General features: G+C 39.8%; 1 protein-coding gene across 2 annotated transcripts in view; it reads right to left on the bottom strand.

Annotated features, from left to right (window-relative positions):
* INF2 (inverted formin 2) overlaps positions 1 to 18,875 on the bottom strand; it is a 139,796-nt gene that overhangs the window by 13,687 nt on the left and 107,234 nt on the right. Inside the window, exons 17-22 of one of the 2 annotated variants that reach the window (XM_089680293.1) lie at positions 16,330 to 16,450; positions 14,682 to 14,846; positions 10,811 to 10,913; positions 9,473 to 9,640; positions 6,516 to 7,652; positions 2,221 to 2,274 (exon numbers count right to left, since the gene is read on the bottom strand). In XM_089680293.1, the coding sequence (XP_089536419.1) occupies positions 2,222 to 2,274; positions 6,516 to 7,652; positions 9,473 to 9,640; positions 10,811 to 10,913; positions 14,682 to 14,846; positions 16,330 to 16,450 (1,747 nt within the window). In that variant the 3' untranslated portion in view covers position 2,221. The remainder of the gene's footprint in view (positions 1 to 2,220; positions 2,275 to 6,515; positions 7,653 to 9,472; positions 9,641 to 10,810; positions 10,914 to 14,681; positions 14,847 to 16,329; positions 16,451 to 18,875) is intronic. The other variant, XM_089680294.1, reaches the window with a different exon arrangement.

Here is an 18,875-nt window from a genome sequence, read left to right as displayed (position 1 = left end):
TGGGCACCTGGCTGTGACAGCTTTCGGCTTCATGGCCTGGTGCCCACTGCGCATGCACAAGTAGCACTGCGCCTTGTGAATAGTCCCGTAGGCTTCTGTTGCGTATCAGAGAAGACTATAGATAGAGAAGGGAGGACAACTTCTGCTTCCAATTGCCTAGGTCAGGGGTCTGCAACTTTTAAGACATAAAGAGCCACTTGGACCCGTTTCCGAATGGAAAAAAAAGACTGGGAGCCGCAAAACCATTGCAACATTTAAAACAAATCCGACACTGCATATATTGTTTCTTACCTTAATGCTATATACAGGATCGTGCAGTTAGCTTCATCCCCCATATAGTAATTCATCCCCCATAGTAATTCATCCCCCATATAGTAATTCATCCTCCATATAGTAATTCATCCTCCATAGTAATTCATCCCCCATATAGTAATTCATCCTCCATAGTAATTCATCCCCCATAGTAATTAATCCTCCATATAATAATTCATCCCCCCTATAGTAATTAATTCCCCATATTGTCTCAATTCACTTACCTTTGCTCCGCGCGTTCCTCTCGCTGTGTTCCGGTCTTCAGGGCGGACTGTGAGAGGAGTTCGTCACGCTGCCCCGCCTACATCCTGGCTGCCCCGCCTACATCCTGACAGCTAATGTTCCACGCTCTGCGGGCCGGATTAAAAGAGTCCTGACTTTTGAGGCGGCCGCCCGAGAGGAGGGAGGGGAGCGGGCGCCCGGCACACAGAAGAGCCGCATGTGGCTTGCGATCCGCGGCTTGCCGACCACTGAAACCCTATTGCCTGTCACCTGGTGGGCAGTGTGCTCCGGAGCCGCAGCAAAGATGAAAAAGAGCCGCATGCGGCTCTGGAGCCGCGGGTTGCCGACACCCGGCCTAGGTGATCACAACAGACACAGGAGCGGGTATACATCAAAAATTGGGTACCCACTCCCCCCCGTGCCTCAAAGGTGCCACTTCCTCACAGGGAGCAAGGGATCAGTACATAAAGCGAAATGTCCCCTTTGTGATGGAGCTCCACTTTAGTCAAAAGGATGAGCTTTAATGCCCACATGCCGCATATATGTAGCGCTGAGAATCTGATGTGTATGTGCTGACAGTATACTCATTGCACGCTCCCAGCACAAAGACGGAGTTGTCAAACGCAGCTCTAGGTCTGGTCTAAAGACAGGTAGCCAGTGGGACCACTGTAACAGTAGTCACATGATCACCGATTCTTTCCTCCCGAGTGGTTGGAACTACTTAACGGGATGCCAGGGCAGCCAGGAAGAAATTAATGACAGCAGGAAAAATATTCTGATTAATTTTTCAGTGAATTTGGAGCGAGTTGGAGTGAATCTCTAACCATGTATGGCAAGCTTTAGTCAAGAATACTGGGTAACACACATCACATGTCTGCCGTACAATGAAAGAGAAGCAGCACACCGCTGGCCTTCACATGCAGCAGAGCCCAACTGGCTCTGAGTACTACCTATCCCCCCCTCTGTGCTGCGAGTACTGATGTACAGTTGAATGAGTACCAGGCCTAATTCCTGTACTAGGAGCATTTAAATAAAAATAAAAGTAATTTTTTTTGCTGAATATATAACTGCAGCTTTTTGGTATTTTTATAGCTTCCTGGAGTTAAATATTTTTAAGGCAGGTATATTAGTAGAAGACCAACCTCCACCCGTTTCACCTATATTATTATAATTTATCAAAGCAGTTAATCAAATTATTTAACTTATGGCCCATAGAAGCAACAATCCAGCACACAAATGGAGCAGCTAAACCCTGCAACCAGGAAGAAGGCCTTTAACATGAAACAAGTCTGTTAGGATTATTTTAAATATGACAGCCAAAGCCCAGCCCTTGTGGTATCTTCTATCACCCAGCCACATGTGCAAAGCGCAATAAAAGTAGCCTAAAACGGCACATAATAAAGTGTTATCTAGGCCACACCTCCTTTTCTCCAGCAAGGCCACACCCACTGCCCATGAGAAGCAACTCAGCCACACCAATGAGAGTTCCACCATGTGATTATTCATTATTTGATTAAAAGAAAGAGAAAGATTATAAATAAATTTAGTTGACATTAAAGCGACAAAGAAGTTGCTGGAAACAAGAAAACAATTAGTTTGGTATTTTTGATTTAATCTCCAGGTAGGGAACGAGGGTTTATCTGGACATAGGTGACGTTAGTCAACATAAATCCTTGGATTACATACCTTACTGTACCACACAACTCTTTGTTTTATGAGTGCCAGAATCAACTCCCATCTCTGTTCATTGAGAGAGAAAATGCAATGTTGCTTTTGATACAATTGCTTATGGCTTTTAGGAGAACCACATTGGCATCATACTCTTTCATTCATATGGCAAATACAAAAACTATGTATGACTGTATGTATGGTAGACTAAGACTTTTAGAGGCCACTGGTAAAAATATATTAAATGGAAAACAAGAAATGCATAATATTATATTTCTAATCGTAATTTATTACAAATTTTAGATTCACCGATTTCAGCACAATACAGGGATTGATACTCTGCCAGGTCTTCACCATTGTTTCCTGCAGGAAGGTCTCACTCATCCTCACTCTAGTAGGCTTAAAGGAAACCTTTCTTTAAAAAAACATGGAGGTGGCCAAAGTCAGAGTAGTTTGTCCTTTGTTGGAGCCCTTTGAGAAAGTTGTTAGGACAAAAATGTTAGTGTCACCTTGTACAGCAACCTGATGTGAGGTCAGCTCTCAGGACAGAAGTAACAAGTCGGATCTCTTGGTAGCGAAGCCAGGTGAGATGCCAACTTGTCGGCATGTTGGTGGGTGTGAAGTTTATTTGTGGATTTCTGCTACCTACACAAGTCACGAGTGTTATTTGGACTTTTTTTGATTTATACATGGACACTTCAGTTATGTATTTTATTGTTGGATGCACGTTCATTGTGAAATTGCATTTTACTAGATCTAAGATCACAGTGCTACCTCACCTTAGATCTATGATTCAAGTTGGATTAAGATATAGATGTGATTTTTTGAGGTTAATATTTTGAGTTGGTATCACAGAACTAATGAGCAGTTAGAGACTCGTGATGTTAAACTCCATACTTGTTCTGGGTCAATGACTCACCAAGTTCTGAAGCCAGAGGGTCAGTATAGAAACTATGCATCTAGCATTATCAGGAGGGGTCACAATGGCAGCCTCCATATGTTTCTATGAAAGGTTTACATTAAAGCTACTTCTGTCTTTGAACTTGAATTATTCATATGTTTCTACACGTTGTATCAAGGATATAATAAAAAGGTGAGGATGCAGTACTTCAGTGCCTCACATGGTATGGAAGATGATTCTCAGCTAGTTATGGCCATGTCTGGAGGGATACCAGGGAGCTGTAAAGGCTCCAGAGTTATCAAACCATGTCATGCACCATATGTTAGTCTTGCTTCACTAAATTTTAGCATGCATGTTCATTAGCATAATTTTCATCTCTCTGAGCTTTTTCAGTGAAAAAAAAAAAATCTATAAACATTAAACTTAATAGAATAAACTATGTTGCAACTCTATTGCATACGTTACTCTATGAAGAAACATTTTTTTCTCTAAACAGCAACTTATACAATAGGGTTTAAATAGTGTTAGTTTATTTTATTAGTTTCATATTGTTATTATTCATGGATTTTTATAGGAATGTTTGTCTCTATAAAGAATATGAACCAACTTAAAAAATTTCTATTGCTGCTTGATAAATAATATGGTAAGCTGGTATATGCAAAAACACATTTTTATGGGCCAGATATAATATTACTATAGTACTGTGTATTCATGTCTTGTAAATATTTTTGTTGAATTGATAATTTGCTGTATATATAATAGGTGTGGATCCGGAAGATGCTCTTCATTCGTGAAACGTGTTGATCCCAAACTTCACAAAGGAGATAAAGGCATAGACTAAATTAATTTGTATCCATTTCTGTGTATGATCCATACGAGGTCATTTTTAACGTATTTATATTTTTTTAATTGTATAATAAAGACTCCAAAGACATGCTGGTAGGTGAACTGGCTCCGGTCTAAATTTGCACTAGTATGTTTGTGTATGAATGTAAGTTATGGACCTTAGATTGTACGCCCCTTGAGAGTTAGGGACTGATGTGAATGCACAATATATATATGTAAAGCGCTGCGTAAATTGACAGCACTATATAAGTACCTGAAATAGATGAATAAATCGTGGAAGTTTATTTATGCTCTATATTTACCCCCCATGCTATATGGGTGAGAGGTGTTTTATTTGTCCTTAATTTGAGGAATGGTTCCCATAGGACATACAGGATGAACCCACCATTTTTTAATTTCTAAATATTATGCTCATCTGCATATTTATGGCAGTTATACTATTATTCCTTCTTTTAGAATTGTTTTCTACAGCTTTTTTACATGTAGTATTAGGTTAATAGCTTTTCTTGAAGTATATATAACCAACTTTTATGTATTTTCATCTTATATTATCCACTGCCAAACGTTTATGCATACATGATGCCCATAAAATGTGTTGCCTACTCCTGTGACAAAAAAAATAAACTAAACCTTATAAAAACTTAGTTAACACTTTCACTTCTTGACCGTATTTTCTGCTCTGTAGCCTGTACACATGCAGATTTCCAAACAAGTTGTAAAAGCTCTCTTGGAGAGAATGAGCACCTCTGACCAGGACAGCATTTCTAAAGAAAAAACTGTTCTTATGCCTGATGGTAATTCCAGCCTTGCTTCCGATCACTGGTAATACTCTATCACATACTGGCAGACTGCAGCCAGGCTTTCCATTAGAGAGAATTAAGTCTTCAAAGTGACTGAAGAATTTTGAAGACTTCAGCAGAAAAACTGTGTGAACATGGGCAGGCCAGACAGTGCAGATAGCTCAATAAATGAACAAGCACACTGGGGTAGGGGAAGTAAATCTCTGAAATAAAAGCGCATTTGTCTTTTACTGATGTCTTTGAATTCATGCAAAATCTTTATATTTATCATCCTTTGGATTTCAGCTTTATTGTTAGTGTATATGTCAAATAGCTATTGCAGCATGACAGTATGACCAGGAACCATTCCCTCCTTTAGAGACATACAGTAGAGCATGAGTGTAAATATTTTTGAGGATTTTACATGAATTATGGAAACCCTGGCGTATACTGGATATAGTGATATATATTTTTTTGTTTTATGCTTCTGGACTTTCAAAATAAACCATGATTATATCAAGTCATATAAAAACCGCGGTGTACAAAAATGTGGGGGCCCCTACATAACCCATATCTCCCTTAACTCCCCAGAAATCCAACTCTGCCTTTAGCTTACCTTATGATGTTCTCTTACATATACTGCATCATTTTGCACGACAATTGAACATAACCCATTCTTTCTCTTGCATTTGATTTCGCAATTACATGTAGGTCCAATGTTAGTGTTATTATCATGCATTCTATCTATATCCTCTTATATAAAAATGCTATGATTTATTTTGTACCATTTTCTTTATTATTGTTCAGATAGTATACTAAATTCCTTTCATGTGTCCTCATTTGTATGTTGGTATTTCAAAACGGTTACTGTCCTCACCATCCTTGTTTTATTTAAGCCTTTCAAAGATGTTGCTGCTTTGGGGGAGATTTACTAAAACTGGAGCAATCAGAATCTGGTACAGCGGTGCATGGCAGTCAATCGGCTTCTAAATTTAGCTTGTTCAATGAAACTTTGACAATAAAACTTGGAAGCTGCTTTTTCACCATGCAATTTTAGTAAATAACCGCCTTTGTTATTCACCAGCTTATTGTCTATTCACATATTATGGTTCTGTATATCCGCTTATTAAAAATATATGGAAAACCAGTGTACAGCATTATTTTGGTTTCATAAATGGATAGAATACCAATGTACATATGGTGATATTATGAAGGGTTTTACTTTGCACTTAGCACTTTAAAATTGATCTGGTCAAATCTTGTGCAGCTCTAAATTGGTTGCCAGGGTTTACTGAAGTTTGCACTTAACCCCTCCTCATTGAATAATCTGTATGTGATTCTGTAACATTATATCCAGATATAAATAAATATCAATTATAGGAAATGTGTTTGGAGCAACAAAGTCAAAATACATTTTGGCTCTTGTGGTATGACCCTCCTCCCAGGATCTACAACTTTGTGGTTCTGTTTTTAGCTGTGAGTATAAGCAATCGTTCCACTGAACATACTAAAACAGCAGCTCTACCCCCCCCCCCTTAAAGATAGCAGAAGTAGTTAGAGGAGGTCACCAAACTTCCCTGGATCTACATAGCAGTGTTCCAAAAGAAAGTATTCATTGTAAGAACTCAAAGGGGATATTTACAGCATTTGTAGCTCCTGAAAAAGTCCCCTCAAGAAGTACTAAACCCAACACTTCTGTAGTAACTAATTTGAAATGCTCATTTAAATGTACTGCTGTATGATAATAGGGTGATATACAATCTAGAGATGTATATATAGGAAATTACCTTCACTGCTTTTGGAGTTCCTTTTTTTCTTTTTGTTCTTGGAAGAGCCTTTTTTGACTTTGCAATCATCGGAAGTTTGGACATGAGTGGCCGATTCTGAAGATTTGTTTACAGAGTCATCAGTTAACAGGTTTTCTTTAGTTTGGGAGACAATGTCTAGTGAATCATTTGTGGAAGCATCAGGAGGACCATTGTTATGAACTTGTGTCCCATTTGTCTGATCTGGTGAGGGAACACCAGAAGGTCCATTCTTTTCATTAGAACAGACATTTGTGTTTGCATTGTTAAGTGATAGTGTGGGAATGTTGGCAGTATCTTCATCCTGAGCTGGTGGGGAAACCTCAACACTGTCATCCTTCTCATTGGCTGAGCCCACTTCAGTCATGCTAACGTCCTCAGCTAAATGTGAATTAAGAAACACATTCCCATTGTTCTCTTCCTCCAAAGAACTTGGTAATTGGTCCTGAGTTGGCAACATACCATCAGCCACCAATTTATCTTCCATAGAAGGCACATCAGCTGAATTATTGTTTGAAGGGCCATCAACCACTGAAGTTGGCCATCCAAAAGAAGCGTTAACTGAAGAATCTATTTGATCATGTGAAAGTCCTTTATTACACATGTCTGTTTCTGCACTCTGGATGTTGTTATTCCGAACATCTATGTTTTTGGAGTCCACTTCATCTGATTGGCAATGACTTGTCTCAGATGCACAAGCACTTTCAGGAGATAGAACATCGGTTTGCGTAGGTTTCTGAGAATTCAGTGTTGCATCTTCATGGCATCTAACAGTACTTGTATTCTTTGGGATAACAGCTTCACAAGACTGAACTTGTACACTGCCTGGAAGACTTTCTTTTTCCAGTTCAGCATCATTAGTGAGATCTGTGGCTGGACCCAAGACAACACTCTGTATGTCATCTGTGTTCTCTAAGCAACTTTTAGTGTCTTGGTTTGGAGGACATAAAGGCTCTTCTACCTTGACATGGCCCTTTGGTTCAACATCACATGCAATATTTTTGTCCTCAGATTTATCAGTTGGCAAAGAAGATTTAGAGACACCTTCAACAACTGATGTGGAGGGACTATCATTAGTGGTCTTTTTTGCATCCCCATTCGATAATAGCACAGGTTTGCCTTTGTAAAAACAAGACCAGACATTTTTAGTGGATTCATATAACACTAGTAAGCAGCTCACATAAATATGCAGCACCAAGCAATTAGTTGTACTTGCCACTGGGCATGCAATAAAATTAGGAAAAGCATTTTAGAAGCAGGAAATCAAGCAGGTTAGTTTATTTCCTGGCATGCAGAGATCCAGACAAGATATTTACATCATATCAAGGACAGACAGCATAGGAAAATCAATTTTATTTTTTAGCATGCAATTGAGAAATTATTTTTTTCAGTAAATTAAACAGAGAAACTCATATTGCATATCATAATCTGAAATGTAATCTTATTTACAAAATAAATATGACTATTCTAACCAATACCACCAATCTTTTTTTTAACAAAATAATAAATTTTATCCCAACTCCTATACCATCTATTTACCAGTTTTATTTCTGTACAAAATGAGAGGTCAATACGTTTGAAAAAAAAAAAAAACATTTCTCTAAAGTTGAATGGTCTGATGTATATGAAAAATTGTAAGGTGTACTACTCACAAAAATGGAAGTTGCGATCTTGTGGGCTGTCCAAATACTCAGCCGTTATAGGGACAAGGAATGCATGACATCACTGAAGCGCAATACTGATGACCAGCTTCAGAGACTGAATACTTCAGACTGCTTCTTTCTTACAGGAATCGAATGTCACTTTTTTATGTGTCACATAATGGGTCTCATTCACAAATTTTTTTTTTTAATTTCTTATGTCAATTCCAAAGTCTTTTCTTTGCAATAGGCTAATTGGTCACATATCACCCCCCCCCCCCCCAGTGAGCAAAAGCAAAGAGGGAAGGCTTGCACAGAATGCATATTAGACTGAAGGGCTATTAAGCCCATAATTAATATTTTGGGTAACTTGGTGCGGTGTCCAGTTATTTTCTAGATCTTCACTGCTGTCTGAAATCCAAAGCAGAGAATTAAATCTTATTCCTTACCATACAATATGGCGCTTCAATTTCGAGGAAAGCTATGTAGGTCAACGACCAGCAAGTTCTCTTTTAGTTCCTTTGATGTAGCCACTGGAAAGGCACATGCTACAGTATTTATGCTGGGTTCTCCTTGAGAATATATGGAGACTTCACTTGGGCCAATCACAACTGTAGTTTAGTTGAAAAGGCAGACATTGACTTGCTATAGCTATCCAAGGGTTAATGGATACATTTTTACAGCTATGGCCGCAGGCAACATTTTAAGCCCTGTCGGAAGATAAAACCCTTCCCCAATCCTCCAAAATTGGAGAAAGCTCCTTTGGGTGGGCTGGCCTTTAAATAAGACTATGCTAATTTGTGCATTTAAGTGCTTTTCTCGTGTAATATTTTCCTTCTCGATGAAAGCAAAAACCAACCTGCTTGTAGGATTAATTTTTGTATATAGTTTTATCAATGGCGCTAGCACCCAACCAGGGCCTTAAGGTTTTGGCACTCACCCACAGTACTGTATATGGACAGAGCACCCTAGAATTCTTGGCTACTACTAAAACATTATTTAAATGAAAACATTTTCCTCCTACTGCTTTTGTCATTGTGTCAATACTGCAAAATTTTATCCCTGTATCTCAATTATTAGCAAGAAACAAAAATCATGATACGTAAAACAATGCACATGCAGCGCCTACAAACTTTGCAAGCAAGCAGGCAATTTTTTTTTCAAAGATTGTAAAAGCAGCGGCATGCAAACAAGCTCAGAAACATCTAGTCCAGAAAAGCCTGCAGGAAAGCCACTAGTCTTTGTTCAGCGGAAGGTTTGGGAGGTGTGATCTCCTGGGTGATACAGCAGATCTCATACCTAATTCTGTAGGAGGTTTTGTGCTTAAATCATTTGTAGAAGCTTTGAGGGCACCATCAGATTCTGGCTTGCTTTTGGCAGTCTTGCGTAGCTGGAAACCTTTTTTGATATCTGCCAGCAAAGCGTCGATAATGCAGCCTTCTTCCAACTTTGCAGCACCTTTTCGAACTAGACAGTGCAAAAAATAATTAAAAAAAAGAAAACATGTTTATATCACAATGCACCAATATAATCAGTTAACACAATTTATATGTGAAGGGAAAAAGTAAAGAATACAGATACTGGGAGGGGAAATGTGTGTGTGCGCGCTCAGAGGGGAAATTTGAAGAGTAGAGGATTTGTACTAGGATAGGGGTACATAGATTTATGCAGTGTTGGGGATTGCAATGGGGAAGTGGAATTTTTACTGGGAAGAGGGGGAGGTTTTTGTTTAGGAGAATGTTGACTTTCAAAAGGAATGTATGCTTAGGGGGCAAGCTTGCAGATTAGTGCTTGAAGAGGGGGAGGGGGCAATTTTTGCTGGCACACACACAATGCTCATACATCTTGGGGTGGGAATTTGGCATCTTTGCCCTGGGCGCTGGATGGCCTTGTCCCGACACTGAGCTCACGTGCTGTGGGCTGCAGTTTGAAGTGTCATTGCAGCTAGCTTGTCCTTTTGTGTAAAGGAGACAGCACAACTTCCTTTTTGGGTCACACGACGTCCAATGAATGCCTCCCCATCCCTTCCGTAGTGCACCATAAATGTGAGAGTGCTAATGTGATGAACCACATCTCCCAGCAGCATAAATTAACTCTGTGTCTCCGTAAATGCTCTGCCTGCTTGTGTCTGTGTCAGATCTAATTACTGTGGGGCTCCCACTTGCACAAGCACTAGGCTTAAGAGACCCAGGCATTGTGGGATATGTAGTTTCTTCACAAAAAAGTGTCCATTCCTAGACCATGTCCTTCCTCAGGTTGGCACCACCGTCTACGGTGGCCCAGCCTGAGGAAGGACGTCGCCTGAAAGCCTGTGCTAGAGGGACATCATTTTGGCATTGTGTATGATCGATATCTATTTTGAAGAAATAAAACATAAAATTGGAAGTACAGGAGTGTGGCAGCCTTTGGATGTTTTAGCACCCAAGGGTGTGCATCTAGCAGCTCACCTTGCTTGGATTTGTGGGGGAAAAAAAAAATAAAAAAATTATATATATATATATATATATATATATATATATATACACATATATACACATACACACACACATATACACACACACACATCTCATCTTTTTGGTAAATGGCCACAATGACATGAATACATTGCTTAGACAAAGTTCTATTAGTATAACTCACTAATTTTTCCATTTTCACCCTTCTGTCGCTTGGCTTCTTCCTCTTCCAGTTGCTTTTTCCTCTTTTCAGCCTTGGCTGCCTGCTCCTTTCTATCTTTATTGTCCTACAATGAAAATATATTTAGATGGTCATGCAATTATATGCAGCTAAGAATACTAGAAGCAGTGGCAATTTACAATAAACAGCACAAGGGAACTTCGAGGCCTGCAATGCAAACCAAGTTCCTGGCAACTGATTGTAGCACACCAATGCAGACACCTACCTCATGGCAGACCTTATCTGGTATCACAACATACCAGTAAAGGCCAGTGTGCTGTGGGACAGGAGGCTGAAGCAATGGGTACCCAGGGTAAGGTGATTTGGAAACTCCAGCAGCAGGACATGAGTTTAAGATAAGTCCATTTTTCTATGGTCTAATACAGCAAAAAAATTAATAAAAGGAAGCTTTATATCGTTTAGATTGTAAGCTCCAAGGAGCAGGGCCTTCCTAACCCTCTTGTATTATTATTATTATTATACAGGATTTATATAGCACCAACAGTTTGCTCAGCACTTTACAATATAACGGGAGACAATACAGCAACAATACAGTTCAATACAAGAGGGATAGGAGGGCCCTGCTCTTTGGAGCTTACAATCTAGGAGGAAGGGGCCCTCCTATCACTCTTGTATTGAACTCTATTGTTGCTGTATTGTCTCCCGTTATAATGTAAAGCGCTGAGCAAACTGTTGGTGCTATATAAATCCTGTATAATAATATTAATAATATTCATATAAAAGGTTGTGCAGGCAAATATATAAAACTCTCCCTTTGGAATGTTCAGAGTTAACATTATTAGAGATTCTCATTTTATTTACCATTACCCTTTTTTTTGCTGTTTATACACCACTCTTAATGCATCAGTCACCAAGCTCTTGTCCTGCATGCTGTAGGTTTTTTTAGTAGGACTCACTGATCGTTCCATTTTCATACATCTAATATTTGTTGCATTGTCCAATTCAGCTGTAAACAGCCATACTGGATGTGGGCCAGTTTATGAAACTGCAAGATATTTGAGCTGCAGAAAGCAGTAGTGAGCCTTAACCTGTAGTTCCTTTTTTGCAGAACTTTTACCTTTCTAGTGGTTTCCTTGGAGCAGGCATATACAGAACTGCAAGCTATTCTGAGTTGTTTTGGAGACAGACTAAGATGAGGTGCATTACCATACAATGCACCACCAATGCCTTAAGCTCTTCAAACAGTGCGTGTGTACAGCATGACTGAGATCTGCCAGCACAGTACAGCCAGAATTAACTATGGTAACATAACTCCCCAGTCCTGAGAGGAAGCGTGATCACAAAAGAGCCAATCTATTCATATGCTGACATAAAGCATTTTGATAGAAGGAAAGTAACAGGGATATGAGCTTTTCACTCTGCTTCTACTTTCACTGTCCAGTAACAGGCTGGGGCAGGGTCCAGGAAGACCTGGGCTCACTAGAAATGTGTTGAATGTTACTGGTCATCACAATCAAGTCATCTAGTTGCAGAAAAAAATGCAACATATGACAGGGCTCTGACTGGGAAGTGAAAATGAGCTTTTAACCCTTTGAGGACCATAAGATTACGGAACGAATCTATTTTTTGTTTTTAAAGTTCATACACTTCAGTTGCTGTAACTAAGCCATTTCATGTTTTGCATTGTATTGGTATTGTTCTGTCACATGTTCTGTCCCCCTTTGTAATGTACAGCGCTGAGCGAACTATTGGCGCTTTATAAATACTGTATAATAATAATATAATTGGCAAAAAGCTAGATCCATTTGTTAAGAACTAATATTTTGACTCAAACTAAAAAAAAAAAAAAAAAAGTATTTTAGGTTACTCAGATAATACAGGCAATTAAAACCATGGGACAAATACGACCCTTGGTCCTCAAAAGGGGCTTTTCATTTTAACTGCTTGCCAACCCACCATAGTACATATACTGCGGTTGGGAGGCTCATTCAGGCACAGTAACGTACCTGTGCATTGCGGCTGTTTTCCGGACCGCTGGCTCTTCTGTGATTGGACAGAACAGGGCTTAGTCAGCCGGTCCCAGGCCAATTATTCATGGGACCTGCTGATTGGCTGTGTACTGTCACAGCCCAGAGCCCTCTGTTGACAAACGATACAGGGCTCTGTACAGAGGGAACGATCTCTGTGTTTCTTCTGCCTGCAAAACAGGCAGAAGAAACAAAGTGATCTTTAGTAAAAAGCAGCACACAGAGCACACATTAACCCCTTGATTATCCCAAGATGTTAACCCCTTCCCAGCCAGTGTCATTAGTACAGTGACAGTGTCTAGTATTAGCACTGATCACTGTATTAGTCTCACTGGTGTCTGTTAGTCAGTTCCCATGAAGTGCCAGTTAGTGTCAGACTGCCCGCTACACTAACACAGTCCCACCAAAAGTCACTGATCTCCGTCATTAGTAAAAAAAAATCAAATTCCATAATACCATAGTTTATAGACACTAAATCTTTCAAACAAACCAAAGGATATACACTTAGTAGATTTTTTTTTTAACCAAAGACAGAATAGCCCAAAGCAACAGAATAGAATTTATGATGAAATTTATTTTTTTTACATGTTCTATAGCAGAAAGTAAACAATATTGTTTTTTTCCCCCAAATGTTTTGGTCTTTTTATAGAATAAAAAATCCTGGTGGTGATTAAATACCACCAAAAGAAAGCTCTATTTGTGTGGAAAAAATATATACAATTAAGTTGGGTAAAGTGTTGCATGACTGTGCAATTGCCAGGTAAAGTAGTGCAGTACTGAATAGCAAACAAAAATGCTCTGGTCAGGAAGGGGGTAAATTCTTCTAGAGCTTGAGTGGTTAATATTGTTATTTTTGGATGGAGTTCTGCTTTAAGGATTTATTAATGAACACAGAGCTGCATTATGTTATGTATTTTATAGCTGCCTATAACTGTGAGATCAGACTACATGCAGCTGGTTTAATATGAGTTTAAGGCTCCTTTCACACAAAGGGTCTGATCAGGTCGGCCTGTCAATTTTTCAGGTGGACCGGATTGGACACTCCATTCTCCCTTATGGACCAACAGGTCTAAACGGACTTGAAGGAAAAACAGAAGGGGATCCATCCTTCTCTGTTTAGGTGGATCAGATGGCAGCAGAGCCCATTTACACTCAATTGCCCATAGAGCAAAGTGGGCTCTGTCTGTGTTCACTATGCATAAACTGAATGGACACGGACCGGTCATCGGCCCGCTCTGCTCATATCAGCAGGGGATCATTAGACAGATCCTCTGCTGATCACAATGTAGTTCGCCCCGTGTGAAAGGGGCCCAACTCCTTATCAGTGCACCTCAGCAAAATGCTGTATAATGATGTGTAGAAAAGAAAGGACTAAATGCTTGATGCACAGCATTATACTGAACACTCAATGTTATTATTGTGTACTTGGCCACTATATGATTTATCAACAGTGATGTTTGGGTTAGTTACCTCATTATAGAACATTGGATTAGTAAAGTGTATCTAAATCTAAAAATGTATAGCTTTGACTAGAGTGGTTAGGGGGGTTGGAACCCGTCAGGTTTTTATTGTTGTTTGTGTCCCTGTTAAAGAGTTACACCCAATTTGTCCTGGTGGACACTATCCCCTGGACTAAAAGTAGCGTCAAATCCAAAATTTTGGGTTGTCACCAAAACATAAAGGAGGGGAAATGTTCCAGTTGGGAAACCCATTATGGTGCCAATTATCAGTTTTCTCTTTAATTATTGAGAAGAGCGAAAGCCAAGAAAAAAGTCACCTTAGCGGCGAGAGTGAGTGACTAAGTAGCAGGTAGAATATATACAAAACATCCTAGATGAGTTTAATACCTTTTTTGCTTTTAGGAAGAGATCCCGAAATGTTTTCATGGTACTGAATGTTTCCTCCAGAGATAGTTTGGTTGCATCTTCACATAAGTAATCAGCCAGCTTCTTCTTCTTCTGGGAGATGTTCTCCAACTGTTCCTCAAGCTCCTTCAGAGTATCAACACAATCCTACAGGCCAGAAGACAACGTTTTCCATCAAAAAGTTCTATTGTATCTACAATATGTCTTTTCGGCAAGCTGATGCCCATTTTCCGTTGCTGGAACCACTTAAGAGTGTTAGCTGGAGATGGTTTTCAAACTACAGGCCCATCTAAGGTTAAACTCATATGGCTGTGAGCAGTTTTCTGCATTCAGAGGCAGCGGCCACAGAACACACTGTGCTATGGCTGCACACAAACTGGTTGATAGACTGCTGCCAGCTTGTGTGCAGCCAATACTCTGCAGAAATGATGACAGCCAGGGATGCGCATTGGCTGTGTCAAGGGTCAGTTAAAGGCTCTTTCACAGGTAAACACTCAGATAAACAGTTACATGCAAACAGTTGTGGCATGGATCACAAATCGGGCAGCTGATGATATTTGCAGACAGTGGGTGCAGGCAGTGTTTAGAACCATCAGAATCTAATGGCTGTTGCTGATGGCCACCCATGGCCACCGCTGTGCATCTATGTGAACATAGCCTAAGACTATCTTGTCCACAGGGTAGCCTAAGACTATCTTGTCCACAGGGTAGCAGAAGAAGTGCTAAAAAAGTGGAAAAAAAACATGATCTACTGGCAGGGTCAACAAGTAAATAATAGTGTAATAGGTAAACTCAGAAAAACAAAATTGATGTATGACCTCTTGTCATTGCTTGACATTTTAGTCCCAGTACAGGTGCACAGGAAACATGTCCACTCCTGATTTTAGTTAAAGTGCACTCCATTATGCAAATACAGACTTCAGCTCCTTAAGTCAAGCATAATACCTCCTACACCTAATATTGGCCTATAACTAAAATGGGCAAACTCAATGACCAACAGTAAGGTGTCTGCATTTGGGTTTTGAGGCTCCCAGGGAGATCTAAGCTATATGCAGATCCCTTTTTTGTGTCTGAATTAATTTCCTGAGACCTAAGAGCCTAAAATTATTACTTGAAATTTAGAAATGTATTACATCAGCAGTGGGGGTCTGCACCAGAGGGGCATGGCACATCATATGACAAGGCATTGATGCAAGATATTTTAGAAAGGAAAGCTCCATCCACCTTTGTCCATGTCACACTATCATAATGCTTGACAACCAAACATACAATAATCACTTGAATGTCTTTTTTTTTAATTGAAGCTGACAAAAGGCAAGTAGCTTTTTTCCCTTCCATTGCATTAACTGTGGGTATAGGATTCTATATATGGAGGTTTTCTATTTTATTAATTTTATTTCTATTGGTTGAACTAGATGGACTTTTGTTGTGTTCAACCAAACAGTAGTGCTTTGTATAGTATGGGCAGTGCAAAACCATCACAGGAATACTCCATCCCCTGCTTAACACTAAATGGTATAAAGACATCCTAATTTTCTGCCATCCCTAGAGGGCGCCACCTGAAATAAAAATTTACTTTGGTTCAGAACCAGTCCTGCAAACCTGTACCCCGGGTCCACTTGGAGCATACCTGAATAGATTTTTCATATTGCTCCTTCACATCATTTTCTGAATTGGAAAGTTTACTTTGCAGATCCTTCAGTCTTTTTTGATTGGCACTGGTTTCTGAAAACAGATTTTCTATATTGACCCTAGAAAAATTAAAGATAACCAATAAAGTAGAGTCATACAGACAACCTGCAGGAATAAAAGCATAGTGGTTTGAATAAAACAATCCATTTACAGTAAATAGCACTATAAGAAGCTCTCAGCACAGCAAAACCTATCCAACTCTGATAAAGTCCTGACATAAAACTGGAATAGACAAGCATAGCTGATTAAAGAAACCCTGTCCCAATTTAAAAAATAAAAAATGCAAAAACACAGAAAAAAGTGGTCAAATTTGGATCAGTGCTGGGAGGTTCTGCAGACCAGCCCTCTGGAATTTCCCCCTGCTCTAGAACTTTGGAGAAAGGTCTAGAAGCAGTGGGTGGAGCTGAAGAGTGGACCACCTGTGTGGCAGGGAAGGAGCGGCCCAGATAGAAGGCCTGGTAGCATCAACTGACCCACCGGCAGCACAGGAGAAGATTATCAATCACAAAACATCACCCTCAAAGACAAATTGCTTGAAAAAAGGTTATCCATCTGCTCAATCACTCTACAATACAGGTCCCAACACCACTCTTCGTCATTCTGGAGAGAATAACCCCACTATCAGCTTTACCACCCAATTCCATAGTCATACACAAATGGAAAAGATAAACACTGGTCCATATTGTTACAAGACCCAAGGAATTTGTCTTTGATGGTGATTCTTTGTGATTGATAATCCTGGAGTTTGGTCCAGAAATGGGCGCTAATTTTGCCCCTTCATATGCCAACCTAACTATGGGATATTGGGAGTCATTATACACCTGAAACAATAATCCATATTCTTCTCACATTGTTTATTATGGCAGATACATTGATGACATCATCATTTGGGATGATGAAGCGGACAGTGTCCAACAGATGCATAAACACTGGTCCATACTGTTACAAGACCCACATCTGCTCAACAGCATACCCACGAAACCTAGGTTTGTTTACCAAAAGGCCCGTAATATCAAAAGTAAAACTAGTGCCCAGTAAAGTAAAACCCACTCAGTCAGACACTGTCCCCCTTTGATTATTCTCTATTTCTGGCATGCATCGATGCAACAAACCACTTTGTCTAACATGCCCATTTGTTCAACATGGTCAAAAAGATTTAAATAGCAAAGGCAAAACATACAAAACCACTGCATTCCACACATGTTCCTCAGAATTTGTGGTTTACCTTTTGGCATGCCCCTGCGGCCTATATTATGTAGGTAGAACCATCTGCACTCTATTCAAACGTTTTGGGGAGCATTGCCGCCTCATCGAAGACAAGCATAGCTCCCCTGACATTTTCTAGAACAGCATGGAAATTTCACCAAAGGTCTAAAAGTCTGGGTCATTGAGGCCATGCCTATTGACCTTCCTAGAGCCGTGAGATTTCAGCGTCTATGTTGTAGGGAAACGTACTGGATTTATGTACTGAACGTACTATCACCCGGGGGTTTGAATGAGGATCTTGAGATTCATACTATTTTATAGAACAATCATTAATCATTACCTCCATATCCTCTTATTACATTTATATGTCTCCCTTACAGGGGACCAACATATCTGTTATATTATTCCATCATTGCCTACACTATATCATGTATATTTATTGTGTATACTGCATACTGTTTTGTCCACCCCTCCCCCCCCTCTTTTTCTCCCCTATTCAGCTCTTAACTGCATATGTATGCACAGCGTGTGCAAATATACACCCTTGCTTGTCTTATGATACAATTTTCACCAGAATGTACTCAATTGTTGTGCCCCATAACTCATCAGTGGTGCACAAAATTCACTTGTTCATTCATTCATGTATTTATCATGGATGTACCAATTCATCTACCTAGTTTGGTTCATATATTATCTATTCATTTTATCTATTACTCAATCATTTTTTCTAAAATCCATGTACGCTTCATGTATTTTATAATTCATATCTATTATAATCATGTTGCTTAGTGACTATCATGCAGCACACTGGGGTATTCTCACCACTGTTCTGCCGCTACCAGCTTGCAGACCCTTCCTTCCCCCTCCCTTTTCTTCTTTATCCCTTCACGTCCCACACTCACTCTGCACCTTTTTCATTTTTATCAGTTTAAAATTTTCTTAATATAAATACATCTTTTCCCCCGCACATTCTTGTGCCATCTTTTCCTTTTCATTTCCATTCTTTAATAGTCTTCCCGCTTCTTGGATTTCACACCGTTTCCACTCTGTCCACCTTCTTTTTTGGTCTTCGGGGGGGGCGTTAACCCCGTCCGCTCAGGTCACCCCTCCATCCTACTTATTTGGCTCTTCTTTGTTCTTGGCATCAGTCTTGAAGAAGGAGCTCTGCGCATGCTTCGAAAAGCGTCACCATTCCATGCCCACGTCACTTCTGGTTTTGTGTTCCCCTGGATAGCGTGTGCTCCAGCGTGCATTTCAGTGGCCCCCGGAAGAGTGGCG

The sequence above is a fragment of the Staurois parvus genome, unplaced genomic scaffold, assembly GCF_062004578.1.
Source record: "Staurois parvus isolate SC_StPar_1 unplaced genomic scaffold, SC_StPar_1.0 ptg000239l, whole genome shotgun sequence".
Taxonomy (NCBI): Eukaryota; Metazoa; Chordata; class Amphibia; order Anura; family Ranidae; genus Staurois; species Staurois parvus.
The sequence above is the reverse complement of the archived record's forward strand: the minus strand, read 5'-3'. Positions and strand labels throughout refer to the sequence as shown.